The following is a 17210-nucleotide window of genomic DNA, read 5'->3' on the forward strand; positions in this document are numbered from 1 at the left end:
TCTTAGCATTTCATTGTCCATCTCATCATTCTGACAGGTGGACAATAGTATACTCCTATCACTCTACACTTACCCAACACGCATGGGAATTCTACCCATTTAGATTTTGCTGTGCATTTAGTCTCTTGTATGATACTTATCCTGTCAATATTCAAATGCATTTATCTGGATAACTCAAAATGTTATCCAGATAAATGCCAAGGTTTGAATATTGGGGCCATTTACCTACATAAATGCATGTTCTGGGGCAGAGTTGAGATAGTAAATTTAAGTTATTCAGCTAACAACAGTATTTGGAATTTGTGGAATAAGGTAGTTGGCTATCTCTAGAGAGGTGCAGGATCACTATTAACATTATACAGATAATTTTATCTGGAAAAAAAAATAAAGGTGAGCTGACCTGATACCCCAGTCTATTCATATTGACATTGGCCTGCTGGTTGATCTCTCCTTCTTCCCCCAAAATAAGGTTCATGGTGCAGGGCTGTAGGCCTGAAGTTTCTCTCCCACCTCCCCTCCCAAAGTCAATAAGCACAGTAATCTACCTCCATCTGGGGGGCACCTTCCCCCTCTTCCCCACCTCTGTCATCCCTATCCTAACTCTCCCGCTTCAGCTGAAACCCTCCAATCCCCTTAGCATGATCGGGACCTCAGAAGTGGTATTGGCCCCCGGCATGTCCAGTGTATCTTTGACAGCAATGCTCATAGCATAAGCTTACCAGTCAGCACTGGACCTGCTGGGAGACAGTCATTCCTGGATAAATTTGAAACCTTGTATAATTACAATAAAAGTTGGGAGTCTGTTTTTTGTTTATATCATCTCCAGCCCAAATGGGTAATGAGGTGTAAAGATAGCAGCCAAAAAAGGTCTGACCTATCAAAACATGAAAGACAGATAAAATGTTGTAATACAACAGTGTAACTAAAATGTGTAATAGGTGAGGGCTTCATCAACTTTATGCAGTGCATTGAAATAATTCAGGTGCCAAAATTATATTTTTCAGGCCCACCCTATAGTGTAAAAACAGAAAAGATGCCATAGGAAGGTGTGTAGTGTGGCAGCTCTTATTATGGAGCACACATGTCTGGACGAGAGAAAGTTTGCAGTCATGTCCATTTTTATTGACAGAAAATACTATAGATCTTTAGAGTAAGTCATTTCAACACACAAGTGGCTCTTGCTACCTGGCACAATTATCTTAAGACTTTTAGTCATCAGTCTTGCATTGCTCTCATCTACTGCTGTTGCCTTTACAGTGACAGGAACTCAGCTTAATGGAGAGTGATTTTTCCATATTTGGAAGAGAATAGGTTAATAATGCCTTCATTGTACAGGCATCAGCAGCTGCCAGCAACCATATGGCCAGATTGAGCCTGCAGGCAGAGCAGTGGTGCCCACTTAACGTGGATGAGGGTATGCAAAAAAAGTATTCTCGTGATGGCAGACTCCATGCAGCTCAAGAAACGTGAGACTCCTTGCTCTGACACCGTTAAGGTTAACTGTTTGCTCAGTAAAACTTGGACCTTCAAGATTTGTGAAGTTCATTGAGTATTCACTCTTGGTTAGAATACGAGTGGTTGGTGCCTTAGTACCAGCGGAGAAACTCTTCCGCTGATCTCTGGCTCTTCACAGCCTTTCTACCGTGTCTGGCAAACTCGTAGACGGGATCTTGAGGATGCTGCGCTCACCTGAGCACGGCATATTAAACCTGGCCTGCAGTCACAGCGCTGAAATATCTGCGGTCCCTGAGCAGAATCTTTGCGCCTCCGTGATGAACAGACCTGCCCTTCCATCAGGATAGGTTTGCAAATCTTGGTCCAGAAGTGACGGGTACAGCAGAGTCCTTGGGCACAGTCTGAGGTGCGGAGGCAGCCATCCCCCTCTTTTCCTATTTAGTAACAACAACAAAGGAAGATGTCTTGAAGTGGGATTAGAAGTGTCATTATTCAACCATCAGCTCCCTAGTGGTGAACCAACAGTGCAAAAGCAAAACCTTGTCACAACCAGCTGCATCTCCGAGCAAGAAGGCTCCCATTTGTGACTCAAATCGGGGCAGACTGACCCGTTGCACAATAGGGCAGTGTCCGAAGGCCCAGAGCGCTCCTCTAGCTTCGGATGGGTGGTTGGGGCTAATGAGGGCTCAGATCACTGTCAGTCCACCCCTGCTGTAAATAATTTTATATGTTTCATAGAATTTTCATATAATTTACCCAAACCACTTCAGGGTCACTGTAGGAAACAAGAGCATCTAAACCCTAAGCAGGTCATTACTTCCACTGTTTGACTTCCAGAAACTATCCCAACCTACTCAAAAACATGTCTGGAAGTAGATTTGACTCTTGGATTCTCACTCTTAAATGATAAAACCTGCCTCTAGTTTCGCAGGCCCCTTGTTATGTTGATTGGGAAGTTTTCACTTTGCTAGCGGCTGTTCTCGGGGCAAGTGTTTTGCTACTGTTTGCATCTTGCTGTTTTCTCCCCCACACTGCTCCCAAGCTCAGGCCTGTGCTTTAGCTGCAAGCCTTGTGATAATTAATCTGGGTCCATTACAAACAAACCTTCCCCTTGAGTTTTATTCCTGCCTCTCTACCCTCCTTTACTACCTTTAGTCTTACCCCATTCCCAAAATATAAACTTTCCTAGATAAAAATATTAATATATTCCTTCTTAGATGTTAGACAAGTGATTCATTTATGGGCTTTGTTTGATTTAATATAAAGCAATGTGAGGTTTGTTTTTTTAAAAGTGTGCCTTATCTATCCATCTTGATTAGACTATAAGCTTGGAAGATCAAGGTCTGCCTCTGTTCAGCGCTCTGTATGCCTAGTCACACTGTACAAATGACAAGGATAATAATAATAGTAACCCAGGGATCCCCCTCTCTCTCGTGCAGAGAGCATCAATTGTTGAAGCCTAAGACAAAGTACCAACCACTGACCCTCAGCTTTCAGCAGTAAGGGAGTGCATAGCTGGGCTTAATGCACTTTCAGGGAGCTTAGAAACAATTCTTAGGAATTTCAGATTCTTCACCATGGATCTAACCTTCCCAGGCATGACCTGCTGCAGTAACAGGGCTAAACCCACAATCAGGCCGATTCAGTAAAATTTGCGGGAGAGCCAGCGCTCCGAGGTGAGCACCCACTCTCCTGGGCGCGCGATTCTGTATTTAAATTTTTTATTTAGCATATTTATATACCGTTTTACCAGTTGATACTGACCAAAGTGGTTTACAATAATATAGTTATAAAACAAAATTATAATCAGGTTTAAATATAAAATAAACTGAATAAAATAACAAAACAGTTTCAACAGAGTAAGAATAAAGATACAATATATGGTATTATCAATAACATAAAAATAAGGTGACAAAGATAAAGAAATTGGCAATTATGTTTTAAAAACTTAAAGAACAGAAATTAAAACAAGTAAAATAAGGGTATTTAACTGGTCATTAATAAAATTATATCTAAGAACAACTCACCTAATGCTACTTACTCTGACTAAGAGGTTCAATATCCCTAAATACTTCCTGAATCAGGTGAGTTTTCAATGCTTTTTTAAACTCCTTTTGACTAGGTATTTGCCTTAAAGGATCAGGCAGAGCATTCCATAAAATAGGACAGACTACCGAAAAGGCTCTATTTCTTGTCACATTCAGTGCTGCATTCTTTACTGACGGGACTTCCAGTAGATTTTTTCCCGCTGGTCTAAGTTCTCTCTGAGGCTTATAGACTCGCAACGTGGAACACAGCCAAGTGGAATCTATGCAGTTTAGCAAGGAATATAAATAGAGGGCCTGCGGTAATAAAGAGGCGCTAGGGACACTAGCGCGTCCCTAGTGCCTCCCTATTGACAACAGCAGCGGCTGTCAGTGGGTTTGACAGCTGATGCTTAATTTTACTGGCATAGGTTGTCGAACTCGCTGACAGCCAGGGGTTCAGAAAACAGACGCCAGCAAAACTGAGCTTCCGTCTTCCAACACGCGGGCTGATTTTTAATTTTTATGTTTTATTTTTGGGGCCTCCGACTTAATATCGCCATGATATTAAGTCTGAGGGTGTACAGAAAAGCAGTTTTTTCTGCTTTTCTGTACACTTTCCTGGCGCCGGCCAAAACTAACTCCTGCCTTCGGGCAGGTGTTAAAATATGCAGCAAAGCTGCACGTTTTACTTTCAGAAATTATTTTCTGTATCGCGCGGGACTAACTAATAGGCTCATCAACATGCATTTGCCTGTTGCAGGCGCTATTAGTTTTTGGGGGGGTTGGACACGCATTTTCCTCGCGCTATTACCCCTTACTGTATAAGGGGGAATTCTCTTGCTAACCACAGCCACACATTCCTACCTAGATCCTAACAGAAAGTGAAGAAAGCAGGAGCAGCTACCCATGGTACTGCACAGTGCCTGCATCGAGATGGATCATGAAAATCCTACACGCAGTTTCTGGACCTGCTGCATGTCTTTGCTTGTTTTGGTTCCACTTACCACACTTCAGTTGTCATTGCTAAATTAAATTTTAAATTCACAGACATGATAAAAGATTCTTTATTCACTTATTTGTTCACCTCCTTTCCAACCTTGAGTGTACAGCCAGCAAACACTTTTCAGTGGCACCTAGCTGTGTTGATAATGATTAAAGCAACTACATTGCCCATTTGAAAATTGCCTTCTCTCCCACCCATGTGGCCAAATGTACGCACATTGTAGCCATGCTGGAAAGGGCAAGGATAGGGCAGAGAGGAAATTCGGCATAGGTCCCAGCTCCCAACATCATTATTCTACCAACTAGATCACCTCATTCCTAAGATTTTACTGTTTGGTGTCTAAAATTTCCTCTATTCAGATTATATTATCGTTTAAAATCTAAGTAAACCAGTCACCTCAAACAGTCATCATATAGGTTACAAATAGGAGATTAGGACAAAGACTGCAAGACCATTTTATTTGCCCTTTCCCTACCTACTGCAATACTGCAAACCCTACTTGAGCTTCTTCCTTTAGTATCTCTTCCCTCCCCATCACCACCGATTCTCTGTGCTTGTTCCATGCTTTCTTGAATTCCAAGACCATATTTACCCTTGCTACCGCCACTGGATGGCTGTTTCAGGCATCTATCACACTTTCTGTGAAGAAATATTTCCTTATGTTACTCCTAAATCTAATCACCTCCAAATCTCATATCATCACCCCTGGTTCTAGAATTTTTTATCCCTAGTATATTATGTATACCTTTTTAATATTGCACATTACTTTCATATCCTCTCATTTTGCATAGTGCCCATATGTTAGTCTTTAAGACTTTCATTATAGGACTATCATGTAGACCCTGCACTATTTTGACAGCCCCTTTTTCTGGATTGCCTCTACTCACTCTAACCTTCTGTTGTTGAGGCTTCCAGAAGAGGATACAGGACTCCAGATGGGCATGGCACCATATAAATGCAGTAAGTAAATCAAAATTAAATGTAAATACAAGTACATAACCTGTTTTATAAAATAGAATAAATATTTACAAAAATGAACATCAGATGAGAGCTCAAGAATGATTTGCACAGAGGCATTACCACCATCTTTTGCCATGGGTTATACATCTCCCACTGCCTCTTCTTATTGCCCTGTCAAACTTGGGGGTCAGACTCTCCTGCCATTGGCACTATAACTCTTTTCTCTATCATATACTGCTCTGTGCTCTCCCACATTTCTCTCCCTTAAATGCAGGGTGGCAGGTTTCTTGAATTAAATTGTAGCTGCTACACTTACTCATTCCACAAACAATTTGACATCTTCAATATTTCAACTCTCTCTAGAGTAGGAATTCTCAACCTCAGTCCTTGAGGGCCACAATAGTCTCATTTTTAGGGTAACCAAGCTATTGATTGATTGATTTGTCATCCATCCATTTATACAAGTTCAAAAGCAGAGTACAATGTTAATAGTATATCAGAAATAGAAATAAATTAAACATTTATACAAACAATACTCACAATATCAATTACAGACAGACACTAACTATTGCAAATCAAAGCCTAAAAATAAGTCATCCCACAAATGTCTTTAGTTGAAAGCTATGTTTAAAAAAACTAACAAAAAAACAAACAGGCTTTGTAATGCTTTCTGAAACTCAGATAGTTCCCCAGCAATCAAGGTTCCAGAGATGAGGGCCTACAAAAGAAAAGTCATTTTTCCTTGTTTCAGATAATCTAATAGATAGAATGCAGAGGCAAGCATCCTGGGATGATCACAGTGTGCTAGTGGCAATCTAAGCCTGCAAGTGATCGGGGAGGTACGCTGGCCGATTAAAATATAAAGTTTTTAAAACCAGAGACAGCATTTTAAATTGTATTCTAAAAGCCACTGTAACCATTCTGAAGCTGGAGTAACCCAATCCCTGGATTTTAACCCCTAAAGGATCCAGACTGCTGTGTTTTAAATAAGCCAAAATGTTACTTATTGGCATGTATCTTAATGAGCCCAGTGTACTGTCAAGGCATGCTTTTGTTTGAAACAAAAGTTTGTTTCATTTCGTGTTGTTTTGAGAGGGCAGGAGGAGAATGAAAATGTCAAAAGGAAGCAGAAGAGGCGCAAAGGAGGAGGAGAAGCATAGCACGTCCCTCCTTTTATTTGGCTTACCTTTCCTGCTTTGGGGTTTGTTGGCGTATGGTTTCTTTCTAAATTTGTTTTCCTGAATCTGGTGTTGAGTAATTGCCTTGGAGTCCTGCTCCTCTTGCTGCTTCTCCTCAATGGGTGCCAGTTCTTCAACCTGGGTGCAAATATCTTGTGCAAAACATGAAAGGCCCTTGTTAAGACCTCAACAAGAAAGGAATATGGAAACAGCTAGGAATAAACTTCATGGCTTGCTAAATATGGGGGGGGGGGGGGGGGGAGAGGGAACAGAAGACAGGGCATGGTATGGCCTAAATTTAAAAGTATTGTACTTCTGAACTGGCTTTTGTCAATTATTTATTTAAAAAAAAACTTTTATACTGTCTATCAAAGTTTCTAAGCAGTTTACAGATAAAACGTTCATAAATAATACAAGCATTAGTTCTCACTGGATGCATATCAGACTTTTTAACTTACTATGAAACATAGAATTCTAGTGCCTGTCTTCTTCTGATCACTAACACAAACATTCCTCTCCCCCCTATCATCGGAATGCATTTTATGATTCACTTATATTTTCTGTCAAATGCTCATTCCATTTTTCAGACCCAAAATCTAGTCAAGAAATGTATTATTTTCCTTTTTAAAATTGATTGCATGTCACCTAGAGCCCCAAATAAGCAATTAGTACATTTAAATATATACAAAACATACATACATAAAATGTTAGTTTAGTCCAATGAAGAGGTATCGCCTCAAAGAAAATTCTTTTTCACTCAGCGCACAGTTAAGCTCTGGAATTCATTGCCAGAGGATGTGGTTACAGCAGTTAGTGTAACTGGGTTTAAAAAAGGTTTGGTTAAGGTCCTAGAGGACAAATCCATAAACTGCTATGACGGTAATTAGTAAACAATAGTAGCTTGTGATCTATCTAATGTTTGGGTACTTGCCAGGTACTTGTGACTTGGATTGGCCACTGTTGGAAACAGGGTACTGGATAGGGATGTGAATCGTTTGATGATTTTAAAAAATCGTCCGATATTTTTTAAATCGTCAAAAATCGTTAGAGTGCGCGATACAATAGAAATTCCCCCGATTTATCGTGAAAAATCGTTAATGGGTTAGTGTCCACTAACGGGAGTTATTTGGGGGGAGGGCGGGAAAACCGGCACACCAAAACAACCCCTAAACCCACCCCGACCCTTTAAAACTAAACCCTTACCTTCCCCCACCCTCCCAAACACCCCCCCCCCAAAACTTTTTACGAGTACCTGGTGGTCCAGTGGAAGCCCCGGGACCGATCTCCTGCTCTCGGGCCATCGGCGCCATTTTGGCTGCCACTAATAAAAATGGCGCCGATGGCCCGATAAAAAAAAAAAAAAAACCCACCGACCCTTTAAAAATTACCCCCCCAAAACCGTTTTAAAATTACCTGGTGGTCCAGTGGGGGTCCCGGGAGCGATCTCCCGCTCCCGGGCCATCGGCTGCCACTAATCAAAATGGCGCCGATGGCCCTTTGCCCTTACCATGTGACAGGGTATCCGTGCCATTGGCCGGATCCTGTCACATGGTAGGAGCACTGGATGGCCGGTGCCATCTTGTGCTCCTACCATGTTACAGGGCTGACCAATGGCACCATAGCCCCTGTGACATAGTAAGGGCAAAGGCTATCGGCGCCATTTTGAATACTGGCAGCCGACGGTCCGAGTGCAGGAGGTCGCTCCCGGACCCCTGCTGGACCACCAAGGGCTTTTGGCAAGTCTTGGGGGACCCTCCTGACCCCCACAAGACTTGCCAAAAGTCCAGCGGGGGTCCTGGAGCGACCTCCTGCACTCGGACCGTCGGCTGCCAGTATTCAAAATGGCGCAGATAGCCTTTGCCCTTACTATGTCACAGGGGCTACTGGTGCCATTGGTCAGCCCCTGTCACATGGTAGGAGCACAAGATGGCGCCGGCCATCCAGTGCTCCTACCATGTGACAGGATCTGGCCAATGGCACGGATACCCTGTCACATGGTAAGGGCAAAGGGCCATCGGCGCCATTTTGATTAGTGGCAGCCGATGGCCCGGGAGCGGGAGGACGGCCCGGAGCGGGAGATCGCTCCCGGGACCCCCACTGGACCACCAGGTACCTGTAAAAAGTTTTTTTTTGGGGGGGGGGGGGGGGGGGGGGGTGGGTTTTTTGTTTATCAGCTGGGGTGCAGCCGATAAACAAAACCGCGATTGGGCCCGATGGAAAAAAACCCACATGTGAATCGGAACCGGAATCCGAACCGATTCCGGTTCCGATTCACATCTCTAGTACTGAACTTGATGGACCCTTGGTCTGACCCTCCTGTGCAGAATTTGGAGCAGGCCTGGCATGCCGTGAGTGGAGCCCATTCCACTTACGACGAAGAAGGAAGCAGCGGTCCCCGGCATGCTGCATGGTGGTGAAGAAGGAAACAGCAGGTCCCAGTCGTACCATGTCATAGTGAAGAGGGAAGCAGCATGCCCTGGCATACCATGTCATAGTGAAGCAGGAAGCAGCATGTCCTGGCGTGCCGCGCTGCAGCATAGAGGGTGCAGGTCCTGCCGGCTGTTAAGAGCCCATCCCACTTATGGGAAAAGATGAAGCAGGCCCAGAGAGTGAGTCTGTGTGTAGAGGTTGCTTGTGTTAGAGACAGAGGCTGTGTAGGGGTCTGTGTGTACAACTGCAAGCCTGAGAGACAGCGAGAGCACAAGAGAGAGAGAGAGATGGAGTCTATGTGAGGAGATTGTGAAGTAGTGAGAGAGTGTGTGTGAGAGAGAGAGAGAGATTGGGAGCTGGTGTGCATGAAAAAAGGATTGTATGTATGTGAGGGTGCTTGTTTGTGAGAGAGGGAGCCTATGAGAAGGGATGTGTGTCACAGAGAGAGAGGGAGCCTGTGTGTGTGTGAGAGAGAAAGAGAGAGCCAATGTGCAGAGGTGTGTGACAGAGAGATAGGTAGCCTCTGTGAGGGTATGTGTGTGAGAGAGAGAGGGACAGAGGGAGTCTGGTCAGGGGCAGTACTGAGAGAGGAGTCAAACTCTGGGAATGGAGATAGAGTGGAAAGGGTTAAGCACAGAGGAGAAAGGAAGAGATAGTGGAGGGTGGGGGAGTTGGGTGGGCCTGAGAAGGCAAAATGAAAGGAGACTGTCCAGGGGGGTATGGAGAGAGGGTGGAAGGGACACTCTTACAGTGAACCTCTAGGGAAATTGTGCTCAAAATATTTAAAACTCTGTGTCTTTAAGTAATTACTTCTTTCTGTATTCCATTTTAAATTAATTACTTAGACTGTCATGTATATTGTGTTATTTTGTCCAATATAAAGAATGCAGAATTTTTGTGTGCAGAATTCCCCCAGGAGTAAAATCTGTCCAGTGAAATTTACCTCTTTCTTGTTAACCCTATCTTCGACATCTCTGCCAATCAGAAGAATAAGTAGATATAGTCCAATTATCACACATACCCTGGGAGCTTGGCTCTCTGTGTAAATTTCCAAACTTCTCACCCATCTTGCCTCTCAGGAATAACTCCTCTATTTCTGTGTGCAAAACTGTCCCAGAAACATCCCCTTAACCTGTCAGATATGGCAGGCTGATCATATTAAAGCTTTTCAAGACCTGATGCTTTGGCTTTTAGATTTTTAATGCTGTGGATTATTATGTTTTTTTATTTAGGTCATGTCCGTTGTACAGTGTTGTCCATATTTTTTGATAAATGTTATTTTATTATTGTTATTGCATTTTTACTTTGTACCTTGCCTTGAGCTTCAGATAAAAAGGCAGGTGATAAATACATATGGCTTGATTTAATGAAAGAATTTGAAATCCAAAACACTCATTTTCTCATCTGAGGATCAGATCAGGTAGCCTTTCCCTCTTTTAATAGGGAAGAAGGTGAAAACCTAGGAAGCCAAAGGATACGGAATTGGGTAGACAGGATGGGTTATTTAGTCCTTGTGTGCTATCACCTGTAACATAACTGACTCTAAGCTTTATTCTAACTCAAAAGGTTCTCTTTGTTGTTATTTTGGGAAATACTAGATTTGGCTTATTAAAAAATGGAATGAAGAGCTACAATTTACTCAGTCAGAATCAAAGGCACAGTATATGGAAATCAGCATGTAAATAAGAGAACAGGAGCCATGACACCATTATTACTGCTACCTACAAACAGATAACATCTTGAGGGTCTCATTTGATAAGCATTTTTTCCCACAGACACGGAATGGGAAAAGCTTTTAGTAAATAGGTCCCTTACTTTGCTAAACTATTGATCTACTTCAGGTGCTGGAGAACCTGTAGACATGACCAAATATTCAGTATTTGTAATCTGCAGTAGAAACTGAAGTTAATTCGTTCATGGGTTTTGCTGCTTTTTCTTACAGCAGAGCTATGTACGTCGAGAATCTAGAGCAGCACAAAGCTTGCAACAACATTGCTGCTTCACTCAGCACATTTCTTTCTAGCCTTGCTTTGGAAACAAATTAAACAGAAAATTAAAAAAAAAAAAAAGAGAGAGAGAAGAAGAAGAATAGTGCAGACATTAGAGAAGATGGAACATAAATTACATCAGTTCCTCAGTTTGGTCCTCTGAATCGGCACACAGTGCAACACAAGAGACTCCCTCTTACCATTTAAACAGATGCTCCCTGGGCAGCACATGGAACTGCGCTGACACCGTCTCCGAAGGCCGCGACACGTGGCACAGAAGGGCAGCTCGTCTCCAAGATTAAAGCAGAACTTGCCAGGACTGCAGTCTCTGTCTGCCGAGCACCGGGGACCCTGTGACATGAAAAGAAGATTATTTAGTGATTATAAGCGCATTGATTGTTTCTAGTATGACTAAATAAACGTGGAACGTCCTTCATGGAACAACGCGGGTGAAGGGGGCAGTAAATGTCAGTTTTTAAAAGGCCCATCACAGAGTTATGTGAAACAGATGCAGCTGATAGAACCAGAAGGTACAGAGTAAAACACGTCTAGGAAACAGGAAGAAAGTCAGGATAGCAGGGCTCCGGAACATATCTAATTGTACCATCTTCTATCAAAGATGCCCCGGACTATAGGATATTTGGTACCAGTTTATATACCCTAGTGTGCTGCTCCTACCTTCCTGCTGTTCTGCACTTCTGCAGAACTCTTGATGGTGTTGGAGTCCAGGAGCAGGGCACTTATAGGGGCACAGATGGAAGACAGACCCAGGATCAGCAGAGCTACCATCCTGCAGATCCACAGATCAAGGCTTCTTCAACCTACTGAGGAGTTCCTGTGGAGTTTCCTTTCACGGAACTGAGATGCTCTTTCCCTTACCTAGAGCCTGTGCACTTTCAAGTCTCTGAACAATTTAGAAGATTTCAGGCACTCAACAAAAAAAAAAAAAAAATACTTTTGTTTTAAATATTTTATGAAAGACTTACAGGTGAGTCTGGGTTCCCTTCTAAGTTGAGACCAATATACCTGGGTCTAAGTTCCTCCTCGGCTATTTATAGCCTATTTTGGGCTTCTCCTCCTCCTCCTTACCTGGTGTTTCCTCCTTGTTAGCCCACACAAGCATTAACACTGCTCTTCACATCTTTTTTTTTGATCACTAGCTGGAAAGAAATGATTCCTGGAGGGAAAGTTAAGCGAGGGGTGGCTGAAGCAGTGGGAGGCTCTCTCCTATCCTGCGGCTGATTAACTCATAATTATTGTATATCAAAGCCAGTTCAAAGAGAGCAGGGGAGAGAGAGGTGCAGGATGTCGGCACTAACAGACGCCGCTAATCACCTGCACTTCCTTCTCTACTGTCAGCAAACGCTTTCAAACCCAGACTTTTATTTTTTTTTTTCCCCCCCTCCCTAAGATCTGTTGTCAACAGATAGCCGCGCTCAAAGAGAAGCAAAGTTTATTCATGTCGGGCAAGCTGCAAAAAGATGTTTTTCAAACGCAGTTAATTACTGGACAGGCTAGTGAGACGCGCAGTATTTCACAATAAAGACTAGGGGTAAACACAGGATGGGGGAAACTTGTAAGAGAAAGAGCAGTGTCATTAGTGGGCGCTGGGAACGGCGGGGAATAATTAACGCACATCACACAGCTCCAGCAGGTGAAAGGAAAGGGCGGGAAGCAATGCACATCTTTTTGTTTTAAGTCCGAGTGAACGTGCTCGCGTACTGAATGTAGTTTTTAAGGAGAGTGTTCACCTCCACATCTGAAAGCTCCAGAAGGCACCTTTGGGGGGGGGGGGGGTGAATGGGAGGCAAGCCAGAGGCAGTGGCTACCTCAGCTGTGCTGCGAGGTGAAGAAAACCGTTTTTAAAATTTAAAAAAAAAATGCGTTGATTCTTAGTGCATCGAAAACACTGAAGAAAAAAAAAAGTTTGAAACTAGAAATGTTTTCGGAACTTCATACATTTCTCAAAAAAAAAAAAAAGTTGAAAAAACTCCTTAAAACGTAACGTCACCATAATCTAGTTCCTTCTCCAGTAACATTTCAGGCCCTTCCAATTCTCCACACGGACCCGTGCAACGCTGCAGGTCTGTGCGCTGAGATGCGGTGGCTGCAGTTTCACTTCAGAAGAAGACCGAAGTGGCCCCTGATTTGAAACGCGGTCACCTTGGGCTTTTACACAGCAAGTATCTTATTCTCAGTGCAGTGGTGCAAACATACCGCTTGGTGCGGCAGTGCAAGTATTTTTCGCATTAAATATTTTTTGCATTGCCGGTTGTATGTACGTTGTTTTTGTATGTTTTTTGGCATTTTTGATAAAAATATATAATTAAAAATTTTTTGGGGGGGAGGGGAATTTAAATAAAAGATTGACTGTTTGAATTTATGGATGGTTGGCTGGGTGTTTATGATTATAATTACATGCCAAGGGTTACCTGGTTGGAACTGATGATTGACTGAATATGAAACCCCCACCTCCTGCTTTCAAAAAGTTTTTTTTCAAGCAGGTCATATTGATAATTTTATATATAAAAACATTTTCTTTGGGAATGTTGCTTTGGTTTGGGTGACCTTTTTTACATTCCTTTTTGTGCATTTTGTCTTTTTTGGTTTGTTACAGAACAACACTACACCTTATAAAAAGAGTTGAGATATAATTTGAGGTCCCTTTTGAGTTTGAGGTTCAGGATAAAAGGTCCTCCTGGCCCCCCTCTTGGTTATATGCAATGTAGCACTGTCAAACTGATAAGGAGGGAGGGTAACTTTCAATAAGGCTGTGCATTTATTTTTAACAAATATGAAAAATACAATGAATGAGGCCAACTGAAAATAGCCTCTAATGAAAATATGCAAATTTGATAGTTTTGTATTTGTTGCATTTTTTTAAATAATTAAAAGGGCCTAGCATCATGGCTTAGATCCATGCAGGGCCTGGCACTTAAGTCTAGTCCTGGCACCACATCCTAGCCCTGGGCTGTGCCTGACTAGGTCCAGCTCCAAAGTCTAGCCTTGTTCTGGGCTCAGTACTGGACAGCCTTAGAGCTGAGGGCTAGTTCTCAACCAAGCACTGAGGCTTGATCCCAGTGCCTAGGCCTAGACAAAGCCATACCAGAGCGAAGCCTCCAATACTCCTGCACATCTCCTGGCACTTGGAAAATGACTTGGATATCACAGTCCAACCAAGAGAAAAAGCAATACACATCTCAAAATATTTAAACTTAAGCTGCAGTAACAGCAGAGATAATATTCTCACTGTGAAAATGAGGCATTTCTGATTATTATAAAAGTTCATGAAGATATTGGTTTGGAATAACCCCATGATGCAGGAGTGAGCCCTCCAGGAACTGGAGACGGACTATCCAAAACACAGACCATGTTGGGGTCTGTCAACGTTGTTTAAAAGCTAAGTTATGCCATACTTCTTTTGAAGAGCGGTTTTGTTTTAAGTGCATTAAGTGCATTAAAAAATCAGTTAGATAAAAATGTGGGTCCTTTTATTATAGCTGGACACACACACAAAATCTTTTGTGACCTCTCTATAAACAGAGTGGTACAGAGCCCTGCATTCTGAAGGTCTCTGTGGCAGAGTGCATTGTAGAAACCCTCAGAATACCTTAAAAAAAAACAGTCCCAGCTGCCTGAGCCCGATCTACCTTAACACAGGGCATTCTAGAGCAGTGGTTCTCAACCTTTTTTCTGTCGGGACACACTGACCCATGATAGTCACGGGGCTAGATGTAAAAGTACAGTTTACATCCACGGGAACCCCCCTGACCCACAATAATGGATGTAAAGCAGAATTATGACATTCCCCATACAACTCACCCTACAAAAAAGATATTCTGGTTCTGGTGTCATCTCAGTAACAGCAACTCAAACTCCTACTTCCAGGCTCAATAGCCCTACTTATGAAAAGACAGCAGTTTACCACCAATGCATGTCCTCTTGAGAAAACACAACAAATAAGACTGATACAAACGATTACATGCTAGTAAAATCTCTCATCTTGGTAACAGACACAGAACCGACCTAACATACTCCCAGGATCTGTAGTAATGCACATAAACTAATCTGCAGACAGTTACACCTGTATTATGGAATACACTCAAACAGGAGTAACCCTATTTATGAAAAGGCAACACTACAAATATTAAATCAGGCCCTAAAAACCAATACACCTCTTATTAGGAAAACAGAACTAGCAAGCAGCTATAGATCCCCACACAGAAATAATTGTAAAACTATACTAATAAGCAGAATAAATGTTTCAAAACAGCTATGAACAGAATAACATCCAACAATTAAAAACGCAAAAAAAGCAGACATCACATAATATTAAATAATTAAAATGGCAATCAATCAAGAAAAATAAACTTAAAAAGCCACCTTTACTTACCCCCTCCATCAGCTCTCCTACTCCCCTTCCATGCAGGCCGTGGCACACACCAGAAGCAGTAGAAGCTAAGCTCTATACTCATGGTCCTCTTCCTTAATGCCCATGTCTCTCACCCACACACCATACCAGTCATGCCCCCATGACCAGTTTCTGTCTCTCACACACCAATCATCTCCCAAACAGTCTTTGACACACACACACCAGTCACCTTCCTGAAATTCTCTCATGCCATACACACACAGGCTTCCCACTCCCATGTTCTACTTAGTGGTACATATACTGGCTTCTCACTCTCATAATCACTTTCTCTGTCTCTCTCACACACACTCACCAGTCTCTCACTCCCATGCTTGTTCTCTCCACATGCACAGGCTTCTCATTCCCATAATCACTTTCTTTCTCTTTCTCACACACACACACACACACTCCCATGTTCTCTTTCAAATATACAGGCTTCTCACTCCCATGCTGTGTCCCCCAGTAAACACGCACAGACTTCATGGTGCAATTCTGGCCCGCCCCGAGTCATGTGTATATCTTCTGGCTTTGGCGCATATAGAGCTTTTAAAATCGACCAGTTTTATTTTATCCCTTATCCAGGCCTCTTTCTGTAGTGCCACGTACATAGTCAGAAATTCTATTATTTATTGCCTCATCAATGAGAATCCTATCCCAATCTGCATTAATGATTTTGGATGTCCACTTAGTAAAGAACTCCTCTGCATTCACCAGGGATGCTTTCTCTTGTTTGTACAAAGACCACAAGTTCACCATTGGAGACTGTGGCTTCTGAAAGAGATGAGGAGTCATTGGATTAGCTTACAGTGCTGGAGGTTAGTCCTTCAGTGAAAGAACTAGCCATGCCAATGGATCCCAAGAAAGATGAGGGAATAGACCACGATGTGATTACAGAGATGGAGTAGGATGTGAGTGAACTGTCACTTGTGAGAGTGTGCCGGGGTCTGGGCCATGAATCATTGCCGAATCTAAGCCAGTTTGGAGATATCTAGGTGTGTGAGGGAACAGTACCATGGAGGAGAATGAAGACTCCGAGCTAGACTTCCGAAGCTACAAGGAAAAGTGCAGTGGAGGCAATTTATTTATTTATTTTTAAATATTTATTGCCCGCCCTTCCTATGTTCAGCGCGAAGTACAAGAAAACACACATAATAAAATTATATAAGAATCAATCAACAATGACAAAAATCAAACATTGACAGCGCTGATAGACCCAACTATTGTCAATATAGATGACTTTATAGTGCTCAGATGTAAAATGCCTTTTGAAATAAATGGGTTTTAAGAGCTTTCCAGAAAAACTTAGGTTCTGCTATTATTCTTATTGGGAGAAAGTTCTATAAAAAAAGGGTTGTCAATGGAGGAAGCGTGTTCCCTAGTCTCTTCAAGATGGACTGTCCGAGGAGAAGAAGTATCTAGAAGGCACTGACTGGAGGAGCGTAAAGTTCTGGATGGAGTTGAATTTTTAGTGTTGCTGCAATTCACAGCGAAGGAATATTATGAATGAAGATATGAATAGTAACTGCGAGCTTATAATGTAACATTTGCAAAACTGGGGTGATGTGTTTGCATATGTGTGTTCCCATTAATAGCCTGGCAGCAGAATTTTTGATAATCTGTAAAGGGCGAATTGAATAAGCAGGTAAACCTGTGAAAAGAGCATTATAATAATCCAAACCAGAGAAAAGAAGCAATTGAACCATTTGAAAATCAGGAGGACCCAGAAGTGGTTTTAAATGGCTTAAGAATCAAAGTTTA

The 17210-nt window shown here is 42.4% G+C and overlaps 1 protein-coding gene across 1 annotated transcript; it reads right to left on the minus strand.

Annotated features, from left to right (window-relative positions):
- Positions 1 to 546: 546 nt before the first annotated feature.
- Positions 547 to 12110, minus strand: DKK4 (dickkopf WNT signaling pathway inhibitor 4). The gene is made up of 4 exons (XM_029603704.1): positions 11720 to 12110; positions 11242 to 11392; positions 6632 to 6775; positions 547 to 1889 (listed from the first exon to the last, which is right to left on the minus strand). Exons 1-4 carry the CDS (start codon positions 11828 to 11830, stop codon positions 1639 to 1641), a joined length of 657 nt encoding a protein of 218 aa, XP_029459564.1. The 5' UTR covers positions 11831 to 12110; the 3' UTR covers positions 547 to 1638.
- Between the last annotated feature and the right edge of the window lie 5100 nt (positions 12111 to 17210).

Source organism: Rhinatrema bivittatum, chromosome 5, assembly GCF_901001135.1.
Source record: "Rhinatrema bivittatum chromosome 5, aRhiBiv1.1, whole genome shotgun sequence".
NCBI classification, from domain to species: Eukaryota; Metazoa; Chordata; class Amphibia; order Gymnophiona; family Rhinatrematidae; genus Rhinatrema; species Rhinatrema bivittatum.